The sequence below is a fragment of the Manis pentadactyla genome, chromosome 13 (genome assembly GCF_030020395.1).
Source record: "Manis pentadactyla isolate mManPen7 chromosome 13, mManPen7.hap1, whole genome shotgun sequence".
NCBI lineage: Eukaryota > Metazoa > Chordata > Mammalia > Pholidota > Manidae > Manis > Manis pentadactyla.
In genome coordinates, this window is record NC_080031.1 from 10,085,397 (window position 1) to 10,108,317 (window position 22,921).

General features: G+C 39.4%; 1 protein-coding gene across 1 annotated transcript; it reads left to right on the top strand.

The window, feature by feature from the left end:
* Nucleotides 1-5,104: 5,104 nt before the first annotated feature.
* LOC118934591 (olfactory receptor 8G1-like) lies at nucleotides 5,105-6,479 on the top strand. Its single transcript, XM_036930198.2, has one exon. The coding sequence runs from the start codon at nucleotides 5,426-5,428 to the stop codon at nucleotides 6,413-6,415; it is 990 nt and encodes a 329-aa protein (XP_036786093.2). The 5' UTR covers nucleotides 5,105-5,425; the 3' UTR covers nucleotides 6,416-6,479.
* Nucleotides 6,480-22,921: the final 16,442 nt, after the last annotated feature.

Here is a 22,921-nt window from a genome sequence, read left to right on the forward strand (position 1 = left end):
GACCATTTATGCATGAGTTTATATATGGGCCTCGATTCTGTTCCATTGATCCATGGGTTCTTGTGCCACTTCCAAATTGTCTTGATTACTGTGGCTTTGTAGTAGAGCTTGAAGTTGGGGAGCTTTATTCTTCCTTCTCAGAATTGCTTTGGCTATTCAGGGTCTTTTGTGGTTCTATATGAATTTTAGAACTATTCATTCTAGTTCATTGAATAATGCTGTTGGTATTTTGATAGGGATTTAATCAACAATTCAATCTACAATGAATCTGTAGATTGCTTTAGGCAGGATGGCCATTCTGACAATTTTAATTCTTCCTATCCATGAGCATGGGATGTATTTACATTTATCAGTGTCTTCTTTAATTTCTCTCAAGAGTGTCTTGTAGTTTTCAGGGTATAGGTCTTTCACCTCCTTGGTTAGGTTTATTCCTAGGTATTTGTTTCTTTTTGTTGCAGTTTTAAATGGAATTGTTTTTCTGATTTCTCTTTCTGCCAATTCATTGTTAGTATATAGGAATACAACAGATTTCTGTGTATTAATTTTGTATCCTACAACTTTGCTGAATTCAGTTATTAATTCTAATAGTTGTTTTGGTGGAGTCTTTAGGGTTTTCCATGTATAATATCATGTCAACTGCAAATAGTGACAGTTTAATTTCTTTCTTACCAGTTTTGATGCCTTTTCTCTCTTTGTTTGTCTGATTGCCGTGCTAGGACCTCCAGTACTATGTTGGAAAAAAGTGGTGAGTGTGGGCATCCTTGTCTTGTTTCTGATCTTAGAGGAAAAGCTTTCAGCTTTTCACTGTTTAGTATGAATTTGTCTGTGGCTTTGTCATATATGGCCTTTCTGTTTCATTTAGCCCTCTTTCTGGCATCTTGTGGAACAGTTTTGTTTGGAACATATTCCTCTACCTCCTCATTTTGTCAGGGTTTCTGTGTTTCTTCCTTTGTAGCCCTGCTGCTTCCTAACCTACGGAGTAATAGCTTTATGAAGGAGGCTCCCTCTAGCGTCCAGAAGCTCAAGACTCTTTACCTTCCAGTGAGGGATCCCCAGCTGTTGGCATGCAGTGGGTGGGGCTGCCTTTCTGTCTTCCTTGCAGTGGTCTGATTCTAGGTGGGCAGGATGCTTTGACCACACCTTTGTGATCAGTGCAGAAGTCCCTGCCGGAGTTGCTGTGGGTGGGGCTGCCTTCTGCCTGGCCTGCAGCAATGGCAAAGCTGCAGGGTTAATGGGGTGGGCAGGCTGATGTGCAGCTCTTGCCAGGCCTGAGACACAGCACCTAGCTTAGACATGTGCAGGGAGGAAGGAGCTCTTGGGGGTGGCTCCTGCATGTACCTCCTGGTTGGGCTGAAATGGAGCTGATAAAGCTGGGAGGGTCTCTCTCTCTGACTAGCAGGTAGCAAAGTCTGACATTATTGCCAGGCCAAGTGGGTTGGCTACTGGCTGCGTGTGCAAGGAGGAGCCTTGGGGCTCTGTTGCCAGTGAGGGGGAAGGAATGTCTGGATCCCCCAAAAGTTCCTGACAAGTTGAGCTGAGGATGGGCTGGAGAGGTAATGTCCACCTGCCCTTTGTCCTGAAGAGATCACTCAGTCTAACACCAGCCCTCTGGCATTGTTACCACTGCTGGGAAGTCTTTCAAACTTCCTACTTTGCTTTTTTCTTGGGGGGATCGGTGGCATGTGACTGTTTTTCAAATGTGGCTGGGATCTCAGCCTCCCTGAGTATACCACCTGTCTTGTTGTCCAGCCCTGCAATTCACCAGAGCACCATGCAATGTGGGCTCATGTTCCTGGAGCAGGTCTCCAGGGCCAGATGTTCAGTGACTCTGGGCTCCTAACCCCTCCCCACTCCATTCCTCTTTCTTCTGCCTGTGGGCTGGGATTGGGAAAGGACTTGGGTCCTTCTCAGTAGGGCTTTGCCTCTGTACCCTTTTCTGTGAGGTCTTCTCTTCTTCCCCAGATATAGGTGGTCTGTTCTGCAGTCTTCAGGTTATTTTCAGGTTTAGTTGAATTTGCTTTATTTTCATGTTTTCTGTGTTTTTTGGAGGAGGTTTCCATGTTGCCTTCCTACTCTGCCATCTTTATCTTCACATGCCCCTTAGTTGGATATTCATACCTTTTCTGTAAACCTTGAAAGTCCTTTCTCCAGGGTACCAGAAATTGGAGCATTCTTTGATTTATGGTTGCATGTATTCAACAATTAGGAATTAGTAGCTCATTGCATTTCAACGAATTCAAATTGTTAGAATATTTTTCCTTATATCAATAGAGGGTATATTCTGATTTCTTTCAGACATAGAACATAAAATGTTTTTCCCTCTTTTAGACTCCCTTCAGATATATGATGATACCTGCTAGTAATTATCCTATTACCTTGAAATATTTTCCAAGTGCTTCACAGTTTTTATTTGCCTTCCCTCTTGTCAATGTTTTTCCTTAAAAAGAATATCCATAAATAAACACAAAACTACAGATGGGTTTTAAGTAGCACAGTGTTTCCTAACCAGATGACACCCACAGAAAACGATAATGTTTGTGTGATGTAGAGGTTAGTGGATCAGACTGTTTGTGGTCGTGACCAGCTAGGAGTCTGTGGCTGCCATAGGCTGAGCCCCACTACCTCAAGGACTAAGAAGACCAAGACCTCAGCACTGTTATGAGCCATTCATGGCACTCTGGTCCAGGGAACTCGAGATGGGAAGCTATGTTCTGAAGCTGATGGGGATTATTGCTGATTCATACTCTAGGTGCTATATTTCTGTAAATGTAATCTGAAATGAATTGCTTTATCAACTAGTCACTTACACTATGGGTTTTTTGAGTTAATAAAGAATTGAACACTTATATTTTTTCCCATGAATTGCACTCAAATGATATATCCACTATGCAAAGAGTTTATTTTTTTTAAGTTTTACCCATTTCACTGTTTAGTTTGTTGTTTGCAATACATGCTTTTTAAAACAGATTTAACTACTTACAATCTATTCTGGTTTTCTAAGGTTATTATTGGATGTTGTTTCTTTTCTTTGTTAGTAACAAAGCTTTCATGCACACTTTCATAAAAGTCATTGAATAGTTATATGTTTACATTTCTCTTGGGCAAATACTGTGGAGCATAAAATTAGTTTGCATTCTAAGTGCATTCTTGATTTTCTAAGAAATTCTGAAACAGTTTTTCAAAGTGGTCGGACAACTTGACCCCCTTCCTCACTGGGTATACATGAGACATCTAGTTGCTCCATATCCTCTCAAAGCTTTGGTATGGTAGTTTTTTTGTTTCTTTATGAATACTGAACTCTGGTGAATCTACAAACATCTATTAACTATTCCTTTGCCATCTTCTGTGATATATCTATTCAAATAGTTTTGTTATTTTTTAATTTGCTGGATTGTCTTCATATTATGTCTTGTCAATGTTATTTACACATTTTGAATACAAATTTATTGTCCATGACTTGCTTAAATTTTCTACTGGTGTCTTTTGAAGAACAGTTTTAATTTGGATTAAATACAGTTAATCATTTTGGTGTGGTTAGTTTTATCTGTGTCCTACGAAATCTTAGATTGCCCAAAGTGCTGAAGATTTTCTTGAGGGTTTTTCCAGAAGTTTAAAGGTTTAGACTTTACATTTGGATTCAAGTTTTATTTAAAGTTAATTTTCATTTGCTGTGATGTGGAACATTTTAGATATTCTGTTTCTTCTCTTTTATTTTTATTCAGGTGGATTTCATTTGGAATTTTACTTTGTGGCTTGTAATACAAAATAATCTGTGTACTGCTTAGGAAAAGAGGGAACTATATTTATGATTCTATATCCCATAATTTTATGACTGTACCATTCACTTAAAGAAAGACAAAAGAGATGAAAGAAAAGGATTAAACATTATAACTACTGTTTCTGTATTTTGAAGTGTATACTTATCCCTTATTTTCCAAGTGATAGCATGTTGTAAAACAAAGATAATAGTGGTCATTTTCAGAGTGCTAACCCTCTGCTAATTAGTTAACAAAGTTTTTCTTACTTGTCTAAGTTTGTCAACTAGTAAATGATGGGTCAGCATGTGAACACAGGCACATGGACTTCAAGACCAACCGACATAACCAGAAATCACTGTCCTTCCCTAAAATGAAGGCAGAAGAATTTTGTCCAGAGGCCACAAACCGACTGACAGTGGGCCAATTTCCAGAACATCTGTCCAGTGAATGCTGTTTTCATGATTTTGTTTCCACAATAATACTAAAAATCTGAACGTTTTACCTAGAAACCCAAATTTTCTGATTTTCATTTTAAAAGTTCCTGTGACCTAGCAATCATGTGACTCTTCTCACTCTTGGCAGAAATTCGCTCCTGGCTGACAAGGAACACAGCGCTCGGTAGGAGCGCGCCCTCAAGGCTGCCTCTCAACCAGCTTCTTACATTTTAAATGGCGCCTCTGAGTTGTAAGCCTGGAAACCTCACTTAAGAAACAATTGGCATAAAGATCATTGAAATGTGGAAAAAAGCCATGATCACCATTATGTCTGAAACATTTTTAGGTGAAATAATTTTGTGCATTTGATATAAAGCTATACAATTTTTTTTTTGAGAAGGCATCTCTCATATTTACTCATCAAATGGTTGTTAACAACAATAAAATTCTGTATAGGGGACTCAATGCACAATCATTAATCAACCCCAAGCCTAATTCTCAACAGTCTCCAATCTTCTGAAGCATAACGAACAAGTTCTTACATGGTGAACAAGTTCTTACATGGTGAACAGTGCAAGGGCAGTCATATCACAGAAACTTTCAGTTTTGATCACGCATCATGAACTACAAACAAGTCAGACATGATTTTTCGTTTGATTTTTATATTTGATTTATATGTGAATCCCATATTTCTCCCTTATTATTATTATTATTATTATTTTTTAAATAAAATGCTGAGGTGGTAGGTAGATACAAGATAAAGGTAGAAAACATAGTTTAGTGTTGTAAGAGAGCAAATGTAGATGATCAGGTGTGTGCCTGTAGACTATGTGTTAATCCAAGCTAGACCAGGGCAATAAAACGTCCACGTATGCAGAAGATTTCTCTCAGAACAGGGGGGGTGAGGTTCTAAGCCTCACCTCTGTTGATCCCCAATTTCTCACCTGATGGCCCCCCTGCGACTGTGCCTGTCTTAGGTTGTTCCTCCCTTGAGGAATCTTACCCGTCTCTGGCTAACCAGTCATCTTCCGGGGCCATACAGGGAAATGTAAAGTTGGTAAGTGAGAGAGAAGCAATATTCTTTGAAAAGGTTATAAGCTATACAATTTTTAATGAAGATAAGTCCTTATGTAAATTCATGAGGAGTTAAAATTATTATATAGAAACCAAGGGACTATATTAGCCATTCATTTTAAATAAGGGGTACTTTGTAAAATGTGGAATTAGAAGGAAATGTCTCCAAAACTGTGCCTCACTCTCTCCCTTTCAGGAACCACCCAGAGGAAGATGGCAGCGGGAAATCACTCCGCGGTGACCAAGTTCATCCTCGCTGGGCTAACGCAGCAGCCAGAGTTCCAGCTGCCCCTCTTCCTCCTCTTCCTAGGAATCTACGTGGTCACGGTGGTGGGCAACCTGGGCATGATCACGCTGATTGGGCTCAGTTCTCACCTGCACACCCCCATGTACTACCTCCTCAGCAGCTTGTCCTTCATTGATTTCTGCTCTTCCTCTGTCATTACCCCCAAAATGCTGGTGGACTTTGTGGCAGAGAAGAACACCATCTCCTACCCTGAATGCATGGCTCAGCTCTATTTCTTCCTTCTCTTTGTTGTATCAGAGTGTCACATGTTGGCTGCAATGGCGTATGACCGCTATGTTGCCATTTGTCGCCCATTGCTTTATAATGTCATCATGTCCCATCAGGCCTGTTTTTCCTTGATTTTAGGAGTGTATCTTATAGGCCTGGTTTGTGCATTTGCTCACACTGGCTGCATGTTTAGGGTTCATTTCTGCAGATTTGAAGTGATCAACCATTATTTCTGTGATCTTCTTTCCCTTTTAAAACTCTCCTGCTCTAGTACCTATGTCAATGAGTTACTGATTCTAATCGTTAGTGCAATTAATATCCTTGCCCCCAGCCTGACCATCCTTAGCTCCTACTCTTTCATCATTGCCAGCATCCTCCGCATTCGGTCCAAGGAGGGCAGGTCCAAAGCCTTCAGCACCTGCAGTTCCCACATCTTAGCTGTTGCTGTTTTCTTTGGTTCTTCAGCCTTCATGTACCTACAGCCATCATCAGCCAGCTCCACGGACCAAGGGAAGGTGTCCTCTGTGTTTTATACCATCATTGTGCCCATGCTGAACCCCCTGATCTACAGCCTGCGGAATAAAGATGTCAGTGTTGCCCTGAAGAAAATGCTACAGAGAAGAATATTATTGTGATTAGAAATTCTATGAGGATGACTTGTTAAAGTGACCAACTATTAAACTATATTAATTGTTTCATATAGTCCATATGTCAATATTTTTCCTTATTTTATGGTATTCTATTAACATTATTTCTGATTTCTATGGCATATTTGGTGTTAATTCTCTCTGGATTTTTCACTCAGAAGTGTCTTTGAGATGCAGATTAGAAGAAATCCTAGGGATGACCTGGATATATTGACCTACTGATGCCATCACCATCACCTCCTCCCCTTTTCTTCCATACAATTAAAAACCCAATCTGCAACCATAATGGAAACACCACCTTCCAGCAGCAATTACCTGCCTCCTTTCTTCAATCACTCAAGAAACAACATAAATTGTAGGAATATAATGACTATGATCTCCAGCTTTTTGCAAACTGTAGCCTGGAAGGTTTTTCCTTTCTTATTTTGAATGACTTTTTTCCTCCATCTCTTACTCCAGAATGCTTACAGAATTTAAACTCTAAGTTAAGGGACCATGCCTGTGGTGTGATGGTGCTTAGTCCAATGCACCCCAAGATTTGCCTTTTATTCTTCTAGTTTGTACTCACCTGCTTATTGTCCAAATGTATACTGGACTGTATTCTCCTGGAAGTTAGCCCCTATACATATATTTCACTGCCATTATTTCTGGAATATAGTATAGTTCCCCTCACCTGTAGGTACTTGATAATTTTCTTGTTATTTAGTTCCACTTGTAAAATATTAATGGAAAAACCATGTGTATTTCATTCTGTCTTCTTCCATTTATCTTTCCAATTAGGTACATGTGTTTCTGTTGTTTGCTTTTTGCTTTTTATTTTGAGTTCATATCGCCTAAGCTTATGTTTGGAGGGTTATTCCAAGATCTGCAAGATAATTGATGATATAGTGACTTATTTCTACACAAAAATTAAGAAGTATTCAACCTGAGCTCCTTGTATGTCAAACCCCAGTGTAGGTGTGAGAAGTTGTGAGTACCTGATTTCTTAAGTCATTAAAGCCTGTCAACAAGGAAAGAGTATCTGAAGCAAGACTTATTTGTCCTTGAATTTCAAGTGAGCAGCATGGAGAAATATTAAGAAATAATTTGTTATTTCATGAGTCAACATAGTGAATCTGGTGGTAGAGTGATACCTGGAACACAAACAACCACCTCTTCTTCCCCTTGATTTTCTGTACCCTGAGCAGAAAGTAGCTTCACCTCTGTAGGCATTGAGAAAATGATTTGATAAGTAGGTACTGAGAGAAATTTCTTTTGTGTAAAATATAATTCAATAAAATTGAGAGAGAAAGCACAAAAGAAATGCATACAATAACTGGTATTGATGCAGCCAAAGGATTTCAATGCATTAAATAAAACAACCCCCTTTTTCCAGTCTTGAAAGAGTTGCCTCCATAAGAGATGAACTATTATGCAACCTGCCTTAGTCTTGGCTATTGTGCAAACATTCCCAATCATCCAAGCAGCCTGCTTTATTTTTAGTGGCATCCAGTGTTTGAAACTGTGCCAAGAAATGTCAGTGTCCTAAACAGAAGGATCTCCATCAGCTGATACAGGCTGATTGAATGCCAGATCCTCAGGCAAAAGCTTTTGATGTATGTTAATATGCACAGTCCTGGGGGACCTGCCAGGTTAAGTCCTGCTGACCATTAGAGCCAGGTGATCTAGAGGTGATGTCCCCTGGGCACCAGCTGCAAAAATAGGGGAAACAAATGAATCTGTAAGCTCTTCATTGGGAGATACCTGCAAGCTGGAGCGAGGCAGAGGGAGAACCCGAAGATGGCATCCGCCAGCCTCTGTTTGCAGAGAGCATCCCACTAAAGCTCTGGATGTGTGCCACTCCAGGAGCCTGCACGTCACGCCAAAGCACCAGGACAAGTAAGAAGGCCTGTTTCCCAGGAAGACTGGGGGGTGCTTCAGTGTGCTCTTTGCACTGCACCAATGGCGTGGTACCGTCCTGGAGCTGCCCCTCTGCCTGTCGTGGTCTTCTGGTAGCCAAGAATGGAAACCCTGCTAGAAACCAGCTTCCGGTGAGCAAGGGGCTTCCTTTCTGGTGGCAGCCACATAACCATGGCACCAGACAAGAAACTGGGGCACCCGACGTGTGTACTACACCCTGCTCTCCAACACATACTGGTCCCTGAGAACAACAGAGGGAGAGTGAAGATCAGACCCACCTCAGGTCCCTGGAGAGGAAAGCACTTGGCCCCTACCTGTGTGTGTTTAACTGGAGGCCCGTCCCTCCGGCGGCAGCTGTGAGGATAAGCAAACAGGCCTCTTCCACAGAGAGGCTGGGGGTCTGGGCTGTTGCCACGTCCTGCGCTGGTGGATCACTAAGGACTCTTTCTTTGCTGGTTACCGTCCTGTGACCTGGGAGTATAAGCCTGGATGGCCACCATCGCCAGGTGACAGGTGTCCCCTGGGTGGAAGCTGCAAGCTTGGGTTGCCAGACAAGGTGCCAGCTCCTTCCTGGGGGATCCCAGCAAGCTGGAGGAAGGTAGAGGGGGAGCCCTAGGCTGGTGCCTGCTGGCCTCTGCCCCAGAGAATGATTCACCAGACCGCTTAGGTGTGTTCAGTTAGATTGCCTGCCCTCAGGCCAGTGCTCTAAGATAGGCAAGTAAGTGCCTTTCACACACAGTCTGGGCACTTTTCTGTCGACTCTGGGCCCTGGGTGGCTGAGTCCACACGCACGAGACTTTCACGAACTCTTTCTCTAATTCTACAGCCTTATGGGTCTTGTGGACACAAGCCCTGTTGACTTTCAAGGCTAGAAGTTTTAAGGACTCATCTCTCAGGTGCAGGTCTTAAAAGCTGAGATGCCAGATGTGGGGTTCAAACCCTTTGCTTTTCAGGGAGAAGCTCAGGGTTTTGAGTTCCTTACCAGTTGTGGGTCAACATGTGGGGGTTAGGGTTTGTGATGAGATTATATTCCAGCCTCTCCTACGTGCTCTGATGTGGGCTTTTCCTCATTCATCCCATGTACGGGAGCTGCTCAGCTAGCTCTTGGGGCTTTTCTCAGAGAAAGGTTTTTGTATGTAGCTGTGGATCTGATGTGTCCATGGGAGAAGGTAAGTTCAGGGGGTTCCTATGTTGCCATCTTGACCCAGAACTCAAGTTCCTGTGTAATTTTTATTTTATTACTCTAACATTAAACAAATATTCCAGAAACATTTTCATATTGATAAGGGACAGAAATAAATGTTTATGAGAATTTTGTGTGTTTTCAAGCATTTATTTGTTAAAATGTATTCAGAAGGATAAAAAATGTACTGCCTCCAGTGATCTGAGAACTGGTGGAAGACATGTTAATAAAATATTAAAATATACATAAGATAGATTTGAAAGTAGAGATGGAACTCTATCTTAGAACAGAGATAAATGACCTTGAAGAAGGAGACCTTAAACAATTAAGAAAAAAATAGCACAAAGTTAGTATTTGTTAGATACTATTAGAGGAGGATATACGTTATGAAATATTTTACTAATTGAAAGCAGGACAGTACAGTAAATGTATAATAATACAAGGCACTATTATATTCTTGGAAAATATTCTCATACAGAGTTTGTCTTTCATCAACTCTGATACAACATATACTAATTTCTAAAAGAAAACTACTTCTCGTGTAGAATTAGCATTCAGGGACAGTCTGTCACAGGTGTGAACTTTAGACAGAATCATTTTAATTTTTCTATTTTTGTTAAATTATTTGGGGATGTACATTATGCAATCACACACACACACACAGACACATACACACCCCAATATACACATGAACCATGGTGTCTTTAACCAGATGATTCAGGCTGGTGCAGTGGCTCATCAGGGACATAAGCTTCATTTGAATTAGTGCTTTGCTGGCTACAACATGTAGCTTCCATCTTTTGGTCTCAAATAATGGCCTAACCCAGCCTTCAGGAGAGGGAATGTCCCCTAACTTGAAAAATACTCCCTAAAAGTAACAGACTTCACCTCTACCTAATTCCATTTGCTAAGGACTTAGTCATATGCCAAACCCAGCTATAATAGGGGCTAAGAAATACAATGGTTATCTACGTACTCATGTGACAAATGAGGAATTATTATTAGGGAAGAAAGGAAGAATGAAAATTAGGGTTATTTAGCACTTTCTACCACTCTTTCAAATATTTATATTCAGTAATAAACCAGTCAATATTGTTCTCTCTAGAATTTAACATTTGAATTTAACATTGTATCTAAGAAGAAGAATATGAATGTGACTGAAATGAAACATAATGTATAAATAGAATATATAAATATTTTAATATCTATTAAGACCTGCTTGAAAGCCGTATGTCATTCTGGGTGGGGTAGTTCCTGTGATATCTCAGCAAGGCTGGATTTATTCCTATGGCCTTGTCTTCATTCATGCTCCTTCCCCAGCCTGAAATAGCCTCTTGACTCCATTCTCCTTTTCCAAACTTTGCCCACCTTTCAATTTTACACACCTTTCAATGACAAACAGAAGTGTTCGATTCTCCATGTATTTTTACCACTCCAAGCTATTATCAGGCACACTTCTAGTTCATCATACATTCTGTAATTATGACATCTTTTCCGGTGGTGGTGTACTATGGATGAATGCTTGTGCTTATTATCTCTATCAAAATTGTAAAAATCTGGAGAACAACTAGTCTGTCTTACATTGCACCATATTTGTTGTTCTAAGATTTGATAGTTATTGATGAATAAGGTTTCCCATAGGGGTTGGCTTGTTCCAGGTTTTCCTTCTTTTTTATAGCGATTTGAAAATAAGCCTTTAAAAAGCACAAATTAAAGTCTTACATCAAATAATAGTTTGGAGTATTCAGAGTAAATTGGATTAGCAGTGGAATTATTCAGCCACCAGGAAGCAGGAAATCCTGCCTTTTGGGACAACATGAAATGATCTGGGAGCATTAGGCTGAGTGAAATACGTCACCAAGAGAAAGATAAATACTGTACAGTATCACTCAGATGTGGAATCTAAGAAAGCCAAACTCATAGAAACAGAGTGTAGAACAGTGACAGGGAAGTGGAGAAATATGTGTCAAAGGGTACACTCATCCAGTTATAAGATTAATAAGTTCTGGGGATCTAATGTACAGCATGGTGATTATAGTAAATGGTATTATGTTACAAACTTGGAAGTTTCTTAAAGAACTTAAATGTTCTCATCACAAAAAGAAAGTGGTAAATTGGAAATGGCCAAGTACACCAATGCTGTGGTAGTAATCATTTTGCAAAATATAATAGTTTCAAACCAACATTTTATACAACCTTACACAAGTTTTTTTTTTTTTTTTTTTTAATGAAGGGTAATTGACAACAGTATTACATTACATAAGTTTCAGGTGTACAACACAGTGATTCAACATTTATATACATGATAATTCTAGGTACCAGCTATCACCATACCAAGTTGTTACAATATTTTGACTGTATTCCTTATGCTATACATTACATCCCGGTTACTTATTTATTTTACAATTGGAAGTGTGTTTATATATATATATATATATATATATATATATATATATATATTTTGTGAGGGCATCTCTCATATTTATTGATCAAATAGTTGTTAACCACAATAAATTTCTGTATAGGGGGGTCAATACTCAATGCACAATCATTAATCCACCCCAAGCCTAATTTTCGTCAGTCTCCAATCTTCTGATGCATAACGAACAAATTCTTACATGGAGCACAAATTCTTACATAGTGAATAAGTTACATAGTGAACAGTGCAAGGGCAGTCATCACAGAAGCTTTCGGTTTTGCTCATGCATTATGAACTATACACAGTCAGTTCAAATATGAATATTCATTTGATTTTTAAACTTGATTTATATGTGGATACCACATTTCTCTATTATTATTATTTTTAATAAAATGCTGAAGTGGTAGGTAGATACGAGATAAAGGTAGAAAACAGAGTTTAGTGTTGTAAGAGAGCAAATGTAGATGATCAGGTGTGTGCCTGTAGACTATGTGTTAATCCAAGCTAGACGAGGGCAATAAACATCCATGTATGCAGAAGATTTCTCTCAGAACATGAGGGGGGAGGTTCTAAGCCTCACCTCTGTTGATCCCCAATTTCTCACCTGATGGCCCCCCTGCGACTGTGCCTGTCTTAGGTTGTTCCTCCCTTGAGGAATCTTACCCGTCTCTGGCTAACCAGTCATCTTCCGGGGCCATACAGGGAAATGTAAAGTTGGTAAGTGAGAGAGAAGCCTTATTGTTTGAAAAGGTTAGCTTTTTACTTCTTTGGATATTTATGCCCTGTGGCTTCTATGCCCAGCATTTGTCTTGAGGTGTCTTTACCACTTGGAAGAATTATGATACTCGGTAAATTCGACATGAGGCACGAGTTCTATTTAAAGGTTGTGATTAGGTAGGAAGAAGAAAAGCTATAGAAGTAGCAGGCGGAAGAAAACCTGGGAAGATTGATTATTTCTTTGACATATCTTCTTGTAGAGTAACTTCAGCATGGATAGGTTTTAAACTACTAATTAAATTGTGCACACACATTAACATAATAGGAATATAGTTACCTAACCAAAGCATACCTGTAATTACCAGCCATCTCCAGTGAAACCAAGAAAAACAGTTAGGCACCTTAGGCATTTGTGAAAACTTATCTATGATATGGTGGATATTGTCCAACTGAACTTAAACAGTCTGAGAGAATTCAGATAAACTAGAACAACCCATTCCTGGGGACTGTTCATATCCCATATGTTCTTTTAACGATATATAGTCTGTGGTTGTAAGAGTTTGGAGCGCTACAATTTGCACTTCTCCTAATTCTTGGTTGAGTTCCAACAGCATAGATCCAGTCCAATTTTTTGTTTTACTGTATGCACAGGCCAGCTTAGATATCTCCTTCATCTTTCCCATGGCAAGTCCAGGAACTGGTGGGATGAGTGCATCTACACCTGTGACAGTGCGTGGATCTTTGTTGGAGTTTTTTTTTTTTTGCTGATCATCTTCTGTCATGAGTCTTCCCGAGATTGCTGATGTTGGAAGTTCTTTTTCATATCATATCTTAGTTCATTTTCGGGGTAGCCAAATTAGGCTTTGATCCTCTGTATAAACACAAACAGACCCTTTGCCTACACTTTTATATGCCCTTTATATCATTGTGTAGAACTCATTAGAGGTCACCACATAGGACTGCTTTTTTTTTTAATCATTAATCTACACTTACATGACGAATACTTTGTTTACTAGGCTCTCCCCTATACCAGGTCCCTCCTATATACTCCTTTACAGTCACTGTCCATCAGCGTAGCAAACTGTTGTAGAATCACTACTTGTCTTCTCTGTGTTGTACAGCCCTCCCCTTTCTCCCACCCCGCTATGGATGCTAATCTTAACACCCCTCTTTTTCTGCTCCCCCTTATCCCTCCCTACCCACCCATCCTCCCCAGTCCCTTTCCCTTTAGTACCTGTTAGTCCATTCTTGAGTTCTGTGATTCTGTTGCTGTTTTGTTCCTTCAGTTTTTCCTTTGTTCTTATATTCCACAGATGAGTGAAATCATTTGGTATTTCTCTTTCTCTGCTTGGCTTGTTTCACTGAGCATAATACCCTCCAGCTCCATCCATGTTGCTGCAAATGGTTGGATTTGCCCTTTTCTTATGGCTGAGTAGTATTCCATTGTGTATATGTACCACATCTTCTTTATCCATTCATCTATCGATGGACATTTAGGTTGCTTCCAATTCTTGGCTATTGTAAATAGTGCTGCGATAAACATAGGGGTACATTGGTCTTTCTCATACTTGATTGCTGCATTCTTAGGGTAAATTCCTAGGAGTGCAATTCCTGGGTCAAATGGTATGTCTGTTTTGAGCATTTTGATGTACCTCCATACTGCTTTCCACAATGGTTGAACAAGTTTACATTCCCACCAGCAGTGAAGGAGGGTTCCCCTTTCTCCACAGCCTCGCCAACATTTGTTGTTGTTTGTCTTTTGGATGGCAGCCATCCTTACTGGTGTGAGGTGATACCTCATTGTAGTTTTAATTTGCATTTCTCTGATAATTAGCGATGTGGAGCATCTTTTCATGTGTCTGTTGGCCATCTGTATTTCTTTTTGGAGAACCGTCTGTTCAGTTCCTTTGCCCATTTTTAAATTGGGTTATTTGTTTTTTGTTTGTTGAGGCGTGTGAGCTCTTTATATATTCTGGACGTCAAGCCTTTATCGGATGTGTCATTTTCAAATATATTCTCCCGTACTGTAGGGTTCCTTTTTGTTCTATTGATGGTGTCTTTTGCTGTACAGAAGCTTTTCAGCTTAATATAGTCCCACTTGCTCATTTTTGCTGTTGTTTTCCTTGCCCGGGGAGATATGTTCAAGAAGAGGTCACTCATGTTTATGTCTAAGAGGTTTGTGCCTATGTTTTCTTCCAAGAGTTTAATGGTTTCGTGACTTACATTCAGGTCTTTGATCCATTTTGAGTTTACTTTTGTATATGGGGTTAGACAATGGTCCAGTTTCATTCTCCTACATGTAGCTGTCCAGTTTTGCCAGCACCATCTGTTGAAGAGACTGTCATTTTGCTATTGTATGTCCATGGCTCCTTTATCAAATATTAATTGACCATATGTGTCTGGGTTAATGTCTGGATTGTCTAGTCTGTTCCATTGGTCTGTGGCTCTGTTCTTGTGCCAGTACCAAATTGTCTTGATTACTATGGCTTTATAATAGAGCTTGAAGTTGGGGAGTGAGATCCCCCCTACTTTATTCTTCTTTCTCAGGATTGCTTTGGCTATTCGGGGTCTTTGGTGGTTCCATATGAATTTTTGAATTATTTGTTCCAGTTCATTGAAGAATGTTGCTGGTAGTTTCATAGGGATTGCATCAAATCTGTATATTGCTTTGGGCAGGATGGCCATTTTGACAATATTAATTCTTCCTAGCCACGAGCATGGGATGCGTTTCCATCTGTTAGTGTCCCCTTTAATTTCTTTTAAGAGTGACTTGTAGTTTTCAAAATAATTCTTTCACTTCTTTGGTTAGGTTTATTCCTAGGTATTTTATTTTTTTTTTATGCAATTGTGAATGGAGTTGTTTTCCTGATTTCTCTTTCTATTGGTTCATTGTTGGTATATAGGAAAGCCACAGATTTCTGTGTATTGATTTTGTATCCTGCAACTTTGCTGTATTCTGATATCAGTTCTAGTAGTTCTGGGGTGGAGTCTTTAGGGTTTTTTATGTACAGTATCATGTCATCTGCAAATAGTGACAGTTTGACTTCTTCTTTGCCAATCTGGATTCCTTGTAGTTTTTTGTTTTGTCTGATTGCCGTGGCTAGGACCTCCAGTACTATGTTAAATAACAGTGGGGAGAGTGGGCATCCCTGTCTAGTTCCCGATCTCAGCGGAAATGCTTTCAGCTTCTCGCTGTTCAATATAATGTTGGCTGTGGGTTTATCATAGATGGCCTTTATTATGTTGAGGTACTTGCCCTCTATTCCCATTTTGCTGAGAGTTTTTATCATGAATGGATGTTGAACTTTGTCAAATGCTTTTTCAGCATCTATGGAGATGATCATGTGGTTTTGGTCTTTCTTTTTGTTGATGTGGTGGATGATGTTGATGGACTTTCGAATGTTGTGCCATCCTTGCATCCCTGGGATGAATCCCACTTTGTCATGGTGTACGATGGTTTTGATGTATTTTTGAATTCGGTTTGCTAAAATTTTGTTGAGTATTTTTGCGTCTACGTTCATCAGGGATATTGGTCTGTAGTTTTCTTTTTTGGTGGTGTCTTTGCCTGGTTTTGGTATTAGGGTGATGTTAGCTTCATAAAATGAGTTTGGGAGTATCCCCTCCTCTTCTATTTCTTGGAAAACTTTAAGGAGAATGGGTATTATGTCTTCCCTGTATGTCTGATAAAATTCCGAGGTAAATCCGTCTGGCCCGGGGGTTTTGTTCTTTGGTAGTTTTTTGATTACCGCTTCAATTTCGTTGCTGGTAATTGGTCTGTTTAGATTTTCTGTTTCTTTCTGGGTCAGTCTTGGAAGGTTGTATTTTTCTAGGAAGTTGTCCATTTCTCCTAGGTTTCCCAGCTTGTTAGCATATAGGTTTTCATAGTATTCTCTAATAATTCTTTGTATTTCTGTGGGGTCCGTCGTGATTTTTCCTTTCTCGTTTCTGATACTGTTGATTTGTGTTGACTCTCTTTTCCTCTTAATAAGTCTGGCTAGAGGCTTATCTATTTTGTTTATTTTCTCGAAGAACCAGCTCTTGGTTTCATTGATTTTTGCTATTGTTTTATTCTTCTCAATTTTATTTATTTCTTCTCTGATCTTTATTATGTCCCTCCTTCTGCTGACCTTAGGCCTCATTTGTTCTTCTTTTTCCAATTTCGATAGTTGTGACATTAGACCATTCATTTGGGATTGCTCTTCCTTTTTTAAATATGCTTGGATTGCTATATACTTTCCTCTTAAGACTGCTTTTGCTGTGTCCCACAGAAGTTGGGGCTTAGTGTTGTTGTTGTCATTTGTTTCCATATATTGCTGGATCTCCATTTTGATTTGGTCATTGATCCATTGATTATTTAGGAGCGTGTTGTTTAGCCTCCATGTGTTTGTGAGCCTTTTTGCTTTCTTTGAACAGTTTATTTCTAGTTTAATGCCTTTGTGGTCTGAAAAGTTGGTTGGTAGGGTTTCAATCTTTTGGAATTTACTGAGGCTCTTTTTGTGTCCTAGTATGTGGTCTATTCTGGAGAATGTTCCATGTGCACTTGAGAAGAATGTGTATGCTGTTGCTTTTGGATGTAGAGTTCTGTAGATGTCTATTAGGTCCATCTGTTCTAGTGTGTTGTTCAGTGCCTCTGTGTCCTTACTTATTTTCTGTCTGGTGGATCTGTCCTTTGGAGTGAGTGGTGTGTTGAAGTCTCCTAGAATGAATGCATTGCATTCTATTTCCTCCTTTAGTTCTATTAATATTTGTTTCAGGTATGTTGGTGCTCCTGTGTTGGGTGCATATATATTTATAATGGTTATATCCTCTTGATGGACTGAGCCCTTTATCATTATGTAATGTCCTTCTTTGTCTTTTGTTACTTTCTTTATTTTGAAGTCTGTTTTGTCTGATACCAGAATTGCAACACCTGCTTTCTTCTCTCTGTTGTTTGCTTGAAATATCTTTTTCCATCCCTTGACTTGAATTCTGTGCACGTCTTTGGGTTTGAGGTGAGTCTCTTGTAAGCAGCATATGGATGGATCTTGCTTTTTTATCCATTCTATTACTCTGTGTCTTTTGATTGGTGCATTCAGTCCATTTACATTTAGGGTGATTATTGAAAGGTATGAATTTATTGCCTTTGCAGGCTTTAAGTTTGTGGTTACCAAAGGTTTAGGGTTAGCTTCTTTACTGTCTTACTGTCTAACTTAACTCGCTTGTTGAGCTATTATAAACACTGTCTGATGATTCTTTATTTCTCTCCCTTCTTATTCCTCCTCCTCCCTTCTTCATATGTTGGGTGTTTTGTTGTGTGCTCTGTTTAGGAGTGCTCCCATCTAGAGCAGTCCCTGTAGGATGCCCTGTAGAGGTGGTTTGTGGGAGGCAAATTCCCTCAACTTTTGCTTGTCTGGGAATTGTTTAATCCCTCCTTCATATTTAAATGATATTCGTGCTGGATACAGTAGTCTTGGTTCGAGGCCCTTCTGTTTCATTGCATTAAGTATATCATGCCATTCTCTTCTGTCCTGTAGGGTTTCTGTTGAGAAGTCTGATGATAGCCTGATGGGTTTTCCTTTGTAGGTAACCTTTTTTTTCTCTCTGGCTGCCTTTAATACTTTGTCCTTGTCTTTGATCTTTGCCATTTTAATTATTATGTGTCTTGGTGTTGCCCTCCTTGGATCCCTTGTCATGGGAGTTCTGTGTACCTCTGTGGTCTGAGAGGCCATTTCTTCCCCTAGTTTGGGGAAATTTTCAGCAATTATTTCTTCAAAGACATTTTCTATCCCCTTTTCTCTCTCTACTTCTTCTGGAATACCTATAATTCTTATATTGTTCCTTTTCGTTTGGTCACTCAGCTCTCTTAGAATTCTTTCATTCCTGGAGATCCTTTTATCTCTCTCTGCATCAGCTTCTCTGCGTTCCTGTTCTCTGTTTTCTAGTCCATTAATGGTCTCTTGCATCTCGTCCATTCTGTTTTGAAGTCCTTCCAGAGCTTGTTTTATTTCTGAATTCTCCTTCCTTAGTTCTTGCATATTTCTCTGCAAGTCCATCAGCATGGTTATGACTTTTGTTTTGAATTCTTTTTCAGGTAGACTGGCTAAATCTATCTCCCCAGATTCCTTCTCAGGAGAAGATGTAGCAGATGCCAAAGCTGTCTGGGTTAGTCTTGTCTGGATCATATTTTTTTGCCTTTTCATGTTGACAGGTGCTATTGACTGTCAGCTGGGAGGGCCAAAATTTTCACTTGCTACTGGCCTTTCTTTACTGGGACAACTGCGACCCCTAGTGGCTTGTGTTGGGTAATTGCGTGTAGACTGGGTCTTTGTGTCTTGCCTGGCCGGAAGGGAGAAATTTCCCTTTCTGTGGGCGGAATTTGTCTCAGGCTGCTTCTCTGCTTTCGCAGCGCCTGGTGGGGTAATGGATGGGGGGGCTGCTTGACTGTTTGCCTCCGTGAGGGGTCTCAGAGCTGCTGCCCAGGGGGTTAGTGCACCCGGTTTTCCCTGTAATTTCCAGCTGCTGTACTGTGACCTGGGTTGTTTCCGTCAAGCTGTTAAGTCCCTGTCCCTTTAAGACTTTCAAAAAAGCCCCCGCTTTTCTTTGTCACAGGGGCATCAGCTTCGGCACCCGCTCAGAGGTCTTACTCCCTGTTCCCCCAGTATCCAGGGCCCCCTGGGCACGTACTGTGTCTCGGCCCGGATGGCTGGGGCTGGGTGCTCGGCAGTCCTGGGCTCCGTCTCCCTCCCGCTCTGCCTGCTCTTCTCCCGCCGGGAGCTGGGGGGAGGGGCGCTCGGGTCCCGCCGGGCCGGGGCTTGTATCTCATCCCTTTCAGCAGGCGCTGGGTTCTCGCTGGTGTAGCTGCAGTCTGGCCACTGTCCTGCGTCTTCTGGTCTCTCTTTTAGGGCTATTGTGTTTGTTGTATTTTCAAAAGTATATATGTTTTTGGGAGGAGATTCCCACTGTCCTACTCACACCGCCATGTTGGCTCCACCTCAACCTTACACAAGTTTTATGTCAACTATATCGCAGTTATCATCTCAAAAACGATGCAACATTCAACGAATACTGGAAGAGACACATTTAATATAATTTCTGTTTCTAAACATATAAAATAATTTAGTATTTATGTAGAACTAAAATAATCTCTAAATACACACACAATGACTTCTTATCATTCTTCGACACTTCTCTTTCAATTACAGAGGAAAACAAAGCAACCAACTTGCTTGTTAGCTTTGCTAGGAACTTCTTTCAGGTCTATGGCAATAGTTAGCAGATGTTTTCATATAGCCCAGAAGTTAACATATTCCAAGTATTACTGTTTTATGAGTATATCATGATATCTAAATACAGTTAACAGAGATCAGTGAAAATAAAAACTTTCTAATCTTATAAACAAAGGTTATTTTTCCTGATTTTCTATTTAACTCTTATAGGAAATCTCTTTAGAAAATTACTTTATTGTCTATCTTAAATTTTTCTGATTTTCATTTGTTTAAATACTTTGGCATGAAAGTCACTGGAGCTATAACAAAATCTACAACCTCTTTGTTTTCAATCCATAATCTAAGAAGAAGAATGGATCACATTTATATAATACCATTTAACACTTGAGAGTCAATAGGGGAAAATGGAAATTCTAATTGTTTCTTTTCCCAAGAGTTGCAACTTGAGGGATATTATTCTACTGGGAGGTCATTATCATTATTTGTTCCTGAGCAGACCTTGGCAACAATACCCAGTGTATAAAATCGTTGTATTGTATCAACCAACCTTTGCAGAGAGCTATTTGCTTCATCAAACATAGGATCAGTGACCCAAATTCTTGCCCTGGAAACTTACAAAATATGACCCCTCAGCACCAAGGAATCCTGCAAGGTTAGTACACAGAACTCTCCACCAGCCTCATCAGAATCATTATTCCCTTCAGAGAAAAGGAGGAGAAAAATCACATGGCTGAAGTTCTGGAGACCAATGGGGTTATGTCTGAACCCCAGGCCTTGAGTTTTAAAATGTAGAGTCTTCTACACTAGGTCCCACCCAGTGCACTTGGAGATGCACATATTTATTTCTCTCTATCTGTTTATAATCTAATACACTCTCTGATGAGCAAATGTTCCCTCATCATATCTACCTGTTCCCTGCTGAATGAAACTATAGCAAATGAATTATTTTTTATTCACTTCAACTCAGGCAGTGTGAGGGCCTTGTTCAGTTGTATTGAGTCTATGTTAACTTGTCATTAAGCTTCCTTTAATAATTTTATTAAAAACACATATTTACTGATACCTGCTGTATGTAAGTCACTGTACCAAGCAGTATATTCAATTTACAGTCCGGTACAGAAGAAAAAGGCCAATAAATACTCATAATAATTAATACAGAATTAATTATGTGCTAAAAATTAACATAAGAAACATATTCATGGGCATGTAGAAGTGGCCTTAACCAGGGCTGTCACCATTTAAGTGCTTAACTAAAGGGCCCTGACAACCCAATGTGTTGCATAAGAGAGAGGGGTTTGAATGGTTGAAAGCTGAAGGGACATATGAGTCAACAGTGAGAGTTTGCAGAATGCTCTTCGTGAAACAGCTAAATCATGTGATACTTCTTGGGATATAAAAATATAACTTTTTGATATCCAATGGTATAAATCATTGAATGACAAAGAAAGAAGTTTGAACTTTATTTCAAAACCATGCAAAGTGATGATTTCAGGAGGTTATTATTCAGTAAAGATTCTAAATCTCCGTATTACTGTAGCATTAACCATATAGAAAGGAGGAATGAGAGGACAGGCTAGGGAAATAAATATTCAAAACGCTGGCCTTCACTAAGAAATAAAAAGGTCAGTCACTAATTATGTAACAGAATGAAACTCAACACATTAAAATAATATAGCATTGGAATTATTAAGTTCTTACCAAGAGCCAGGAACTTTGCTAAAGCACCTAGTAGCATCATTTAACTTACTTTTCACTGAGACAGATATTAGCCCTTTTGTATCCCAGAGGGTTGGAGAATGGATGTCCTTATCCCAAGGTCACACAGCAAGCATGGGTTTGAATTGAGATTTGAATTGACTCCTTTCTAACTTTATATCAGGAATGGTAAGAATTATAAAAATCACAAAATATTGGAACTCAAAGAGATGTTAAAGATGAATTAATCCAACCTACCCATCAGGTAGGTTGTGTCCTTAAACAATATCTGCTGAGAAATTGGTTATTTAGGTTGTGCTCAAACATTTCTGACTGTAAGATCAGGGTATGTCTGATGGCTGGAAAGTTCATCTTTGCTGTGAAATCAAATTATTTCTCCCCAGAATTTCAAGCAATTAGAGTAACTTCACTGTCATGGAGACATACAAAAGTCCAGCACATCTTATATAGAGAAATATGTTGAACATCGAGATACCTGTCATGTGCCACATCAATTTTTGTTTTGCTAGGGAAATAATCTCAGGTGTTTCAGCCATTGTTAAGTGACAAATTTCTAGATTTTTAAAATGAAAATGTACAGTTGGTCTATATCATGTAAAATACAGTTGACCATTGAACAACATGAGTTTGAACTGCACATGTTCACTTGTACATGGCTTTTATTCAATAAATATATTGTAAAAATTTCCAGACATTTGTGACAAGTTGAAAAACATGGTTTTTTCTAGTTACTTAATTGTAAGAATACAGTATAAAGTAAATATGACATGCAAAATGTGTGTTAATCAACTGTTTATGTTATCAGTAAGGTTTCTAAGGTCAAAGTTAGGCTATTAAGAGTTATGTTTTGGGGAGTCACTACTTATACATGATATTTAGACTGCGTGGAGGTTGGTGCCCCTCTGCTTTGTTCAAGGGTTAGCTGCATTCATCTCCAAACTCAGAAAACTTATCCAAATGATGCTTGAGTGTTAAGTAAGAATATGAATTTCCATTCTACTGGAATGTAGATTCCTTAAATCTAAACCAAAGAAACATGGCCTTTTTTAAAAATAAAAACATCATACTGTGATTAGCACTGAATTTAACCTGAAATTTCTAGTTGTATTTGTATGTGCTCAACTAAATCACATTTCCACCATCTTTGATTCTTTAGAGAGCATGTGCAAAATCATGATTATAAAAAAATGAAGACCAACATAAACATTACCTGGAGTTTGTCTTCAAAATCCTTCTCATATTTGAGATTATGAATAGTTTTCTGCTCCCCCAGCACTTCAGCCATGGAGCCCAAATAGCACAGCCAATCATAATGCACTGTTCCCTCAGTCACAGCGGTTGAACACACAACCTAA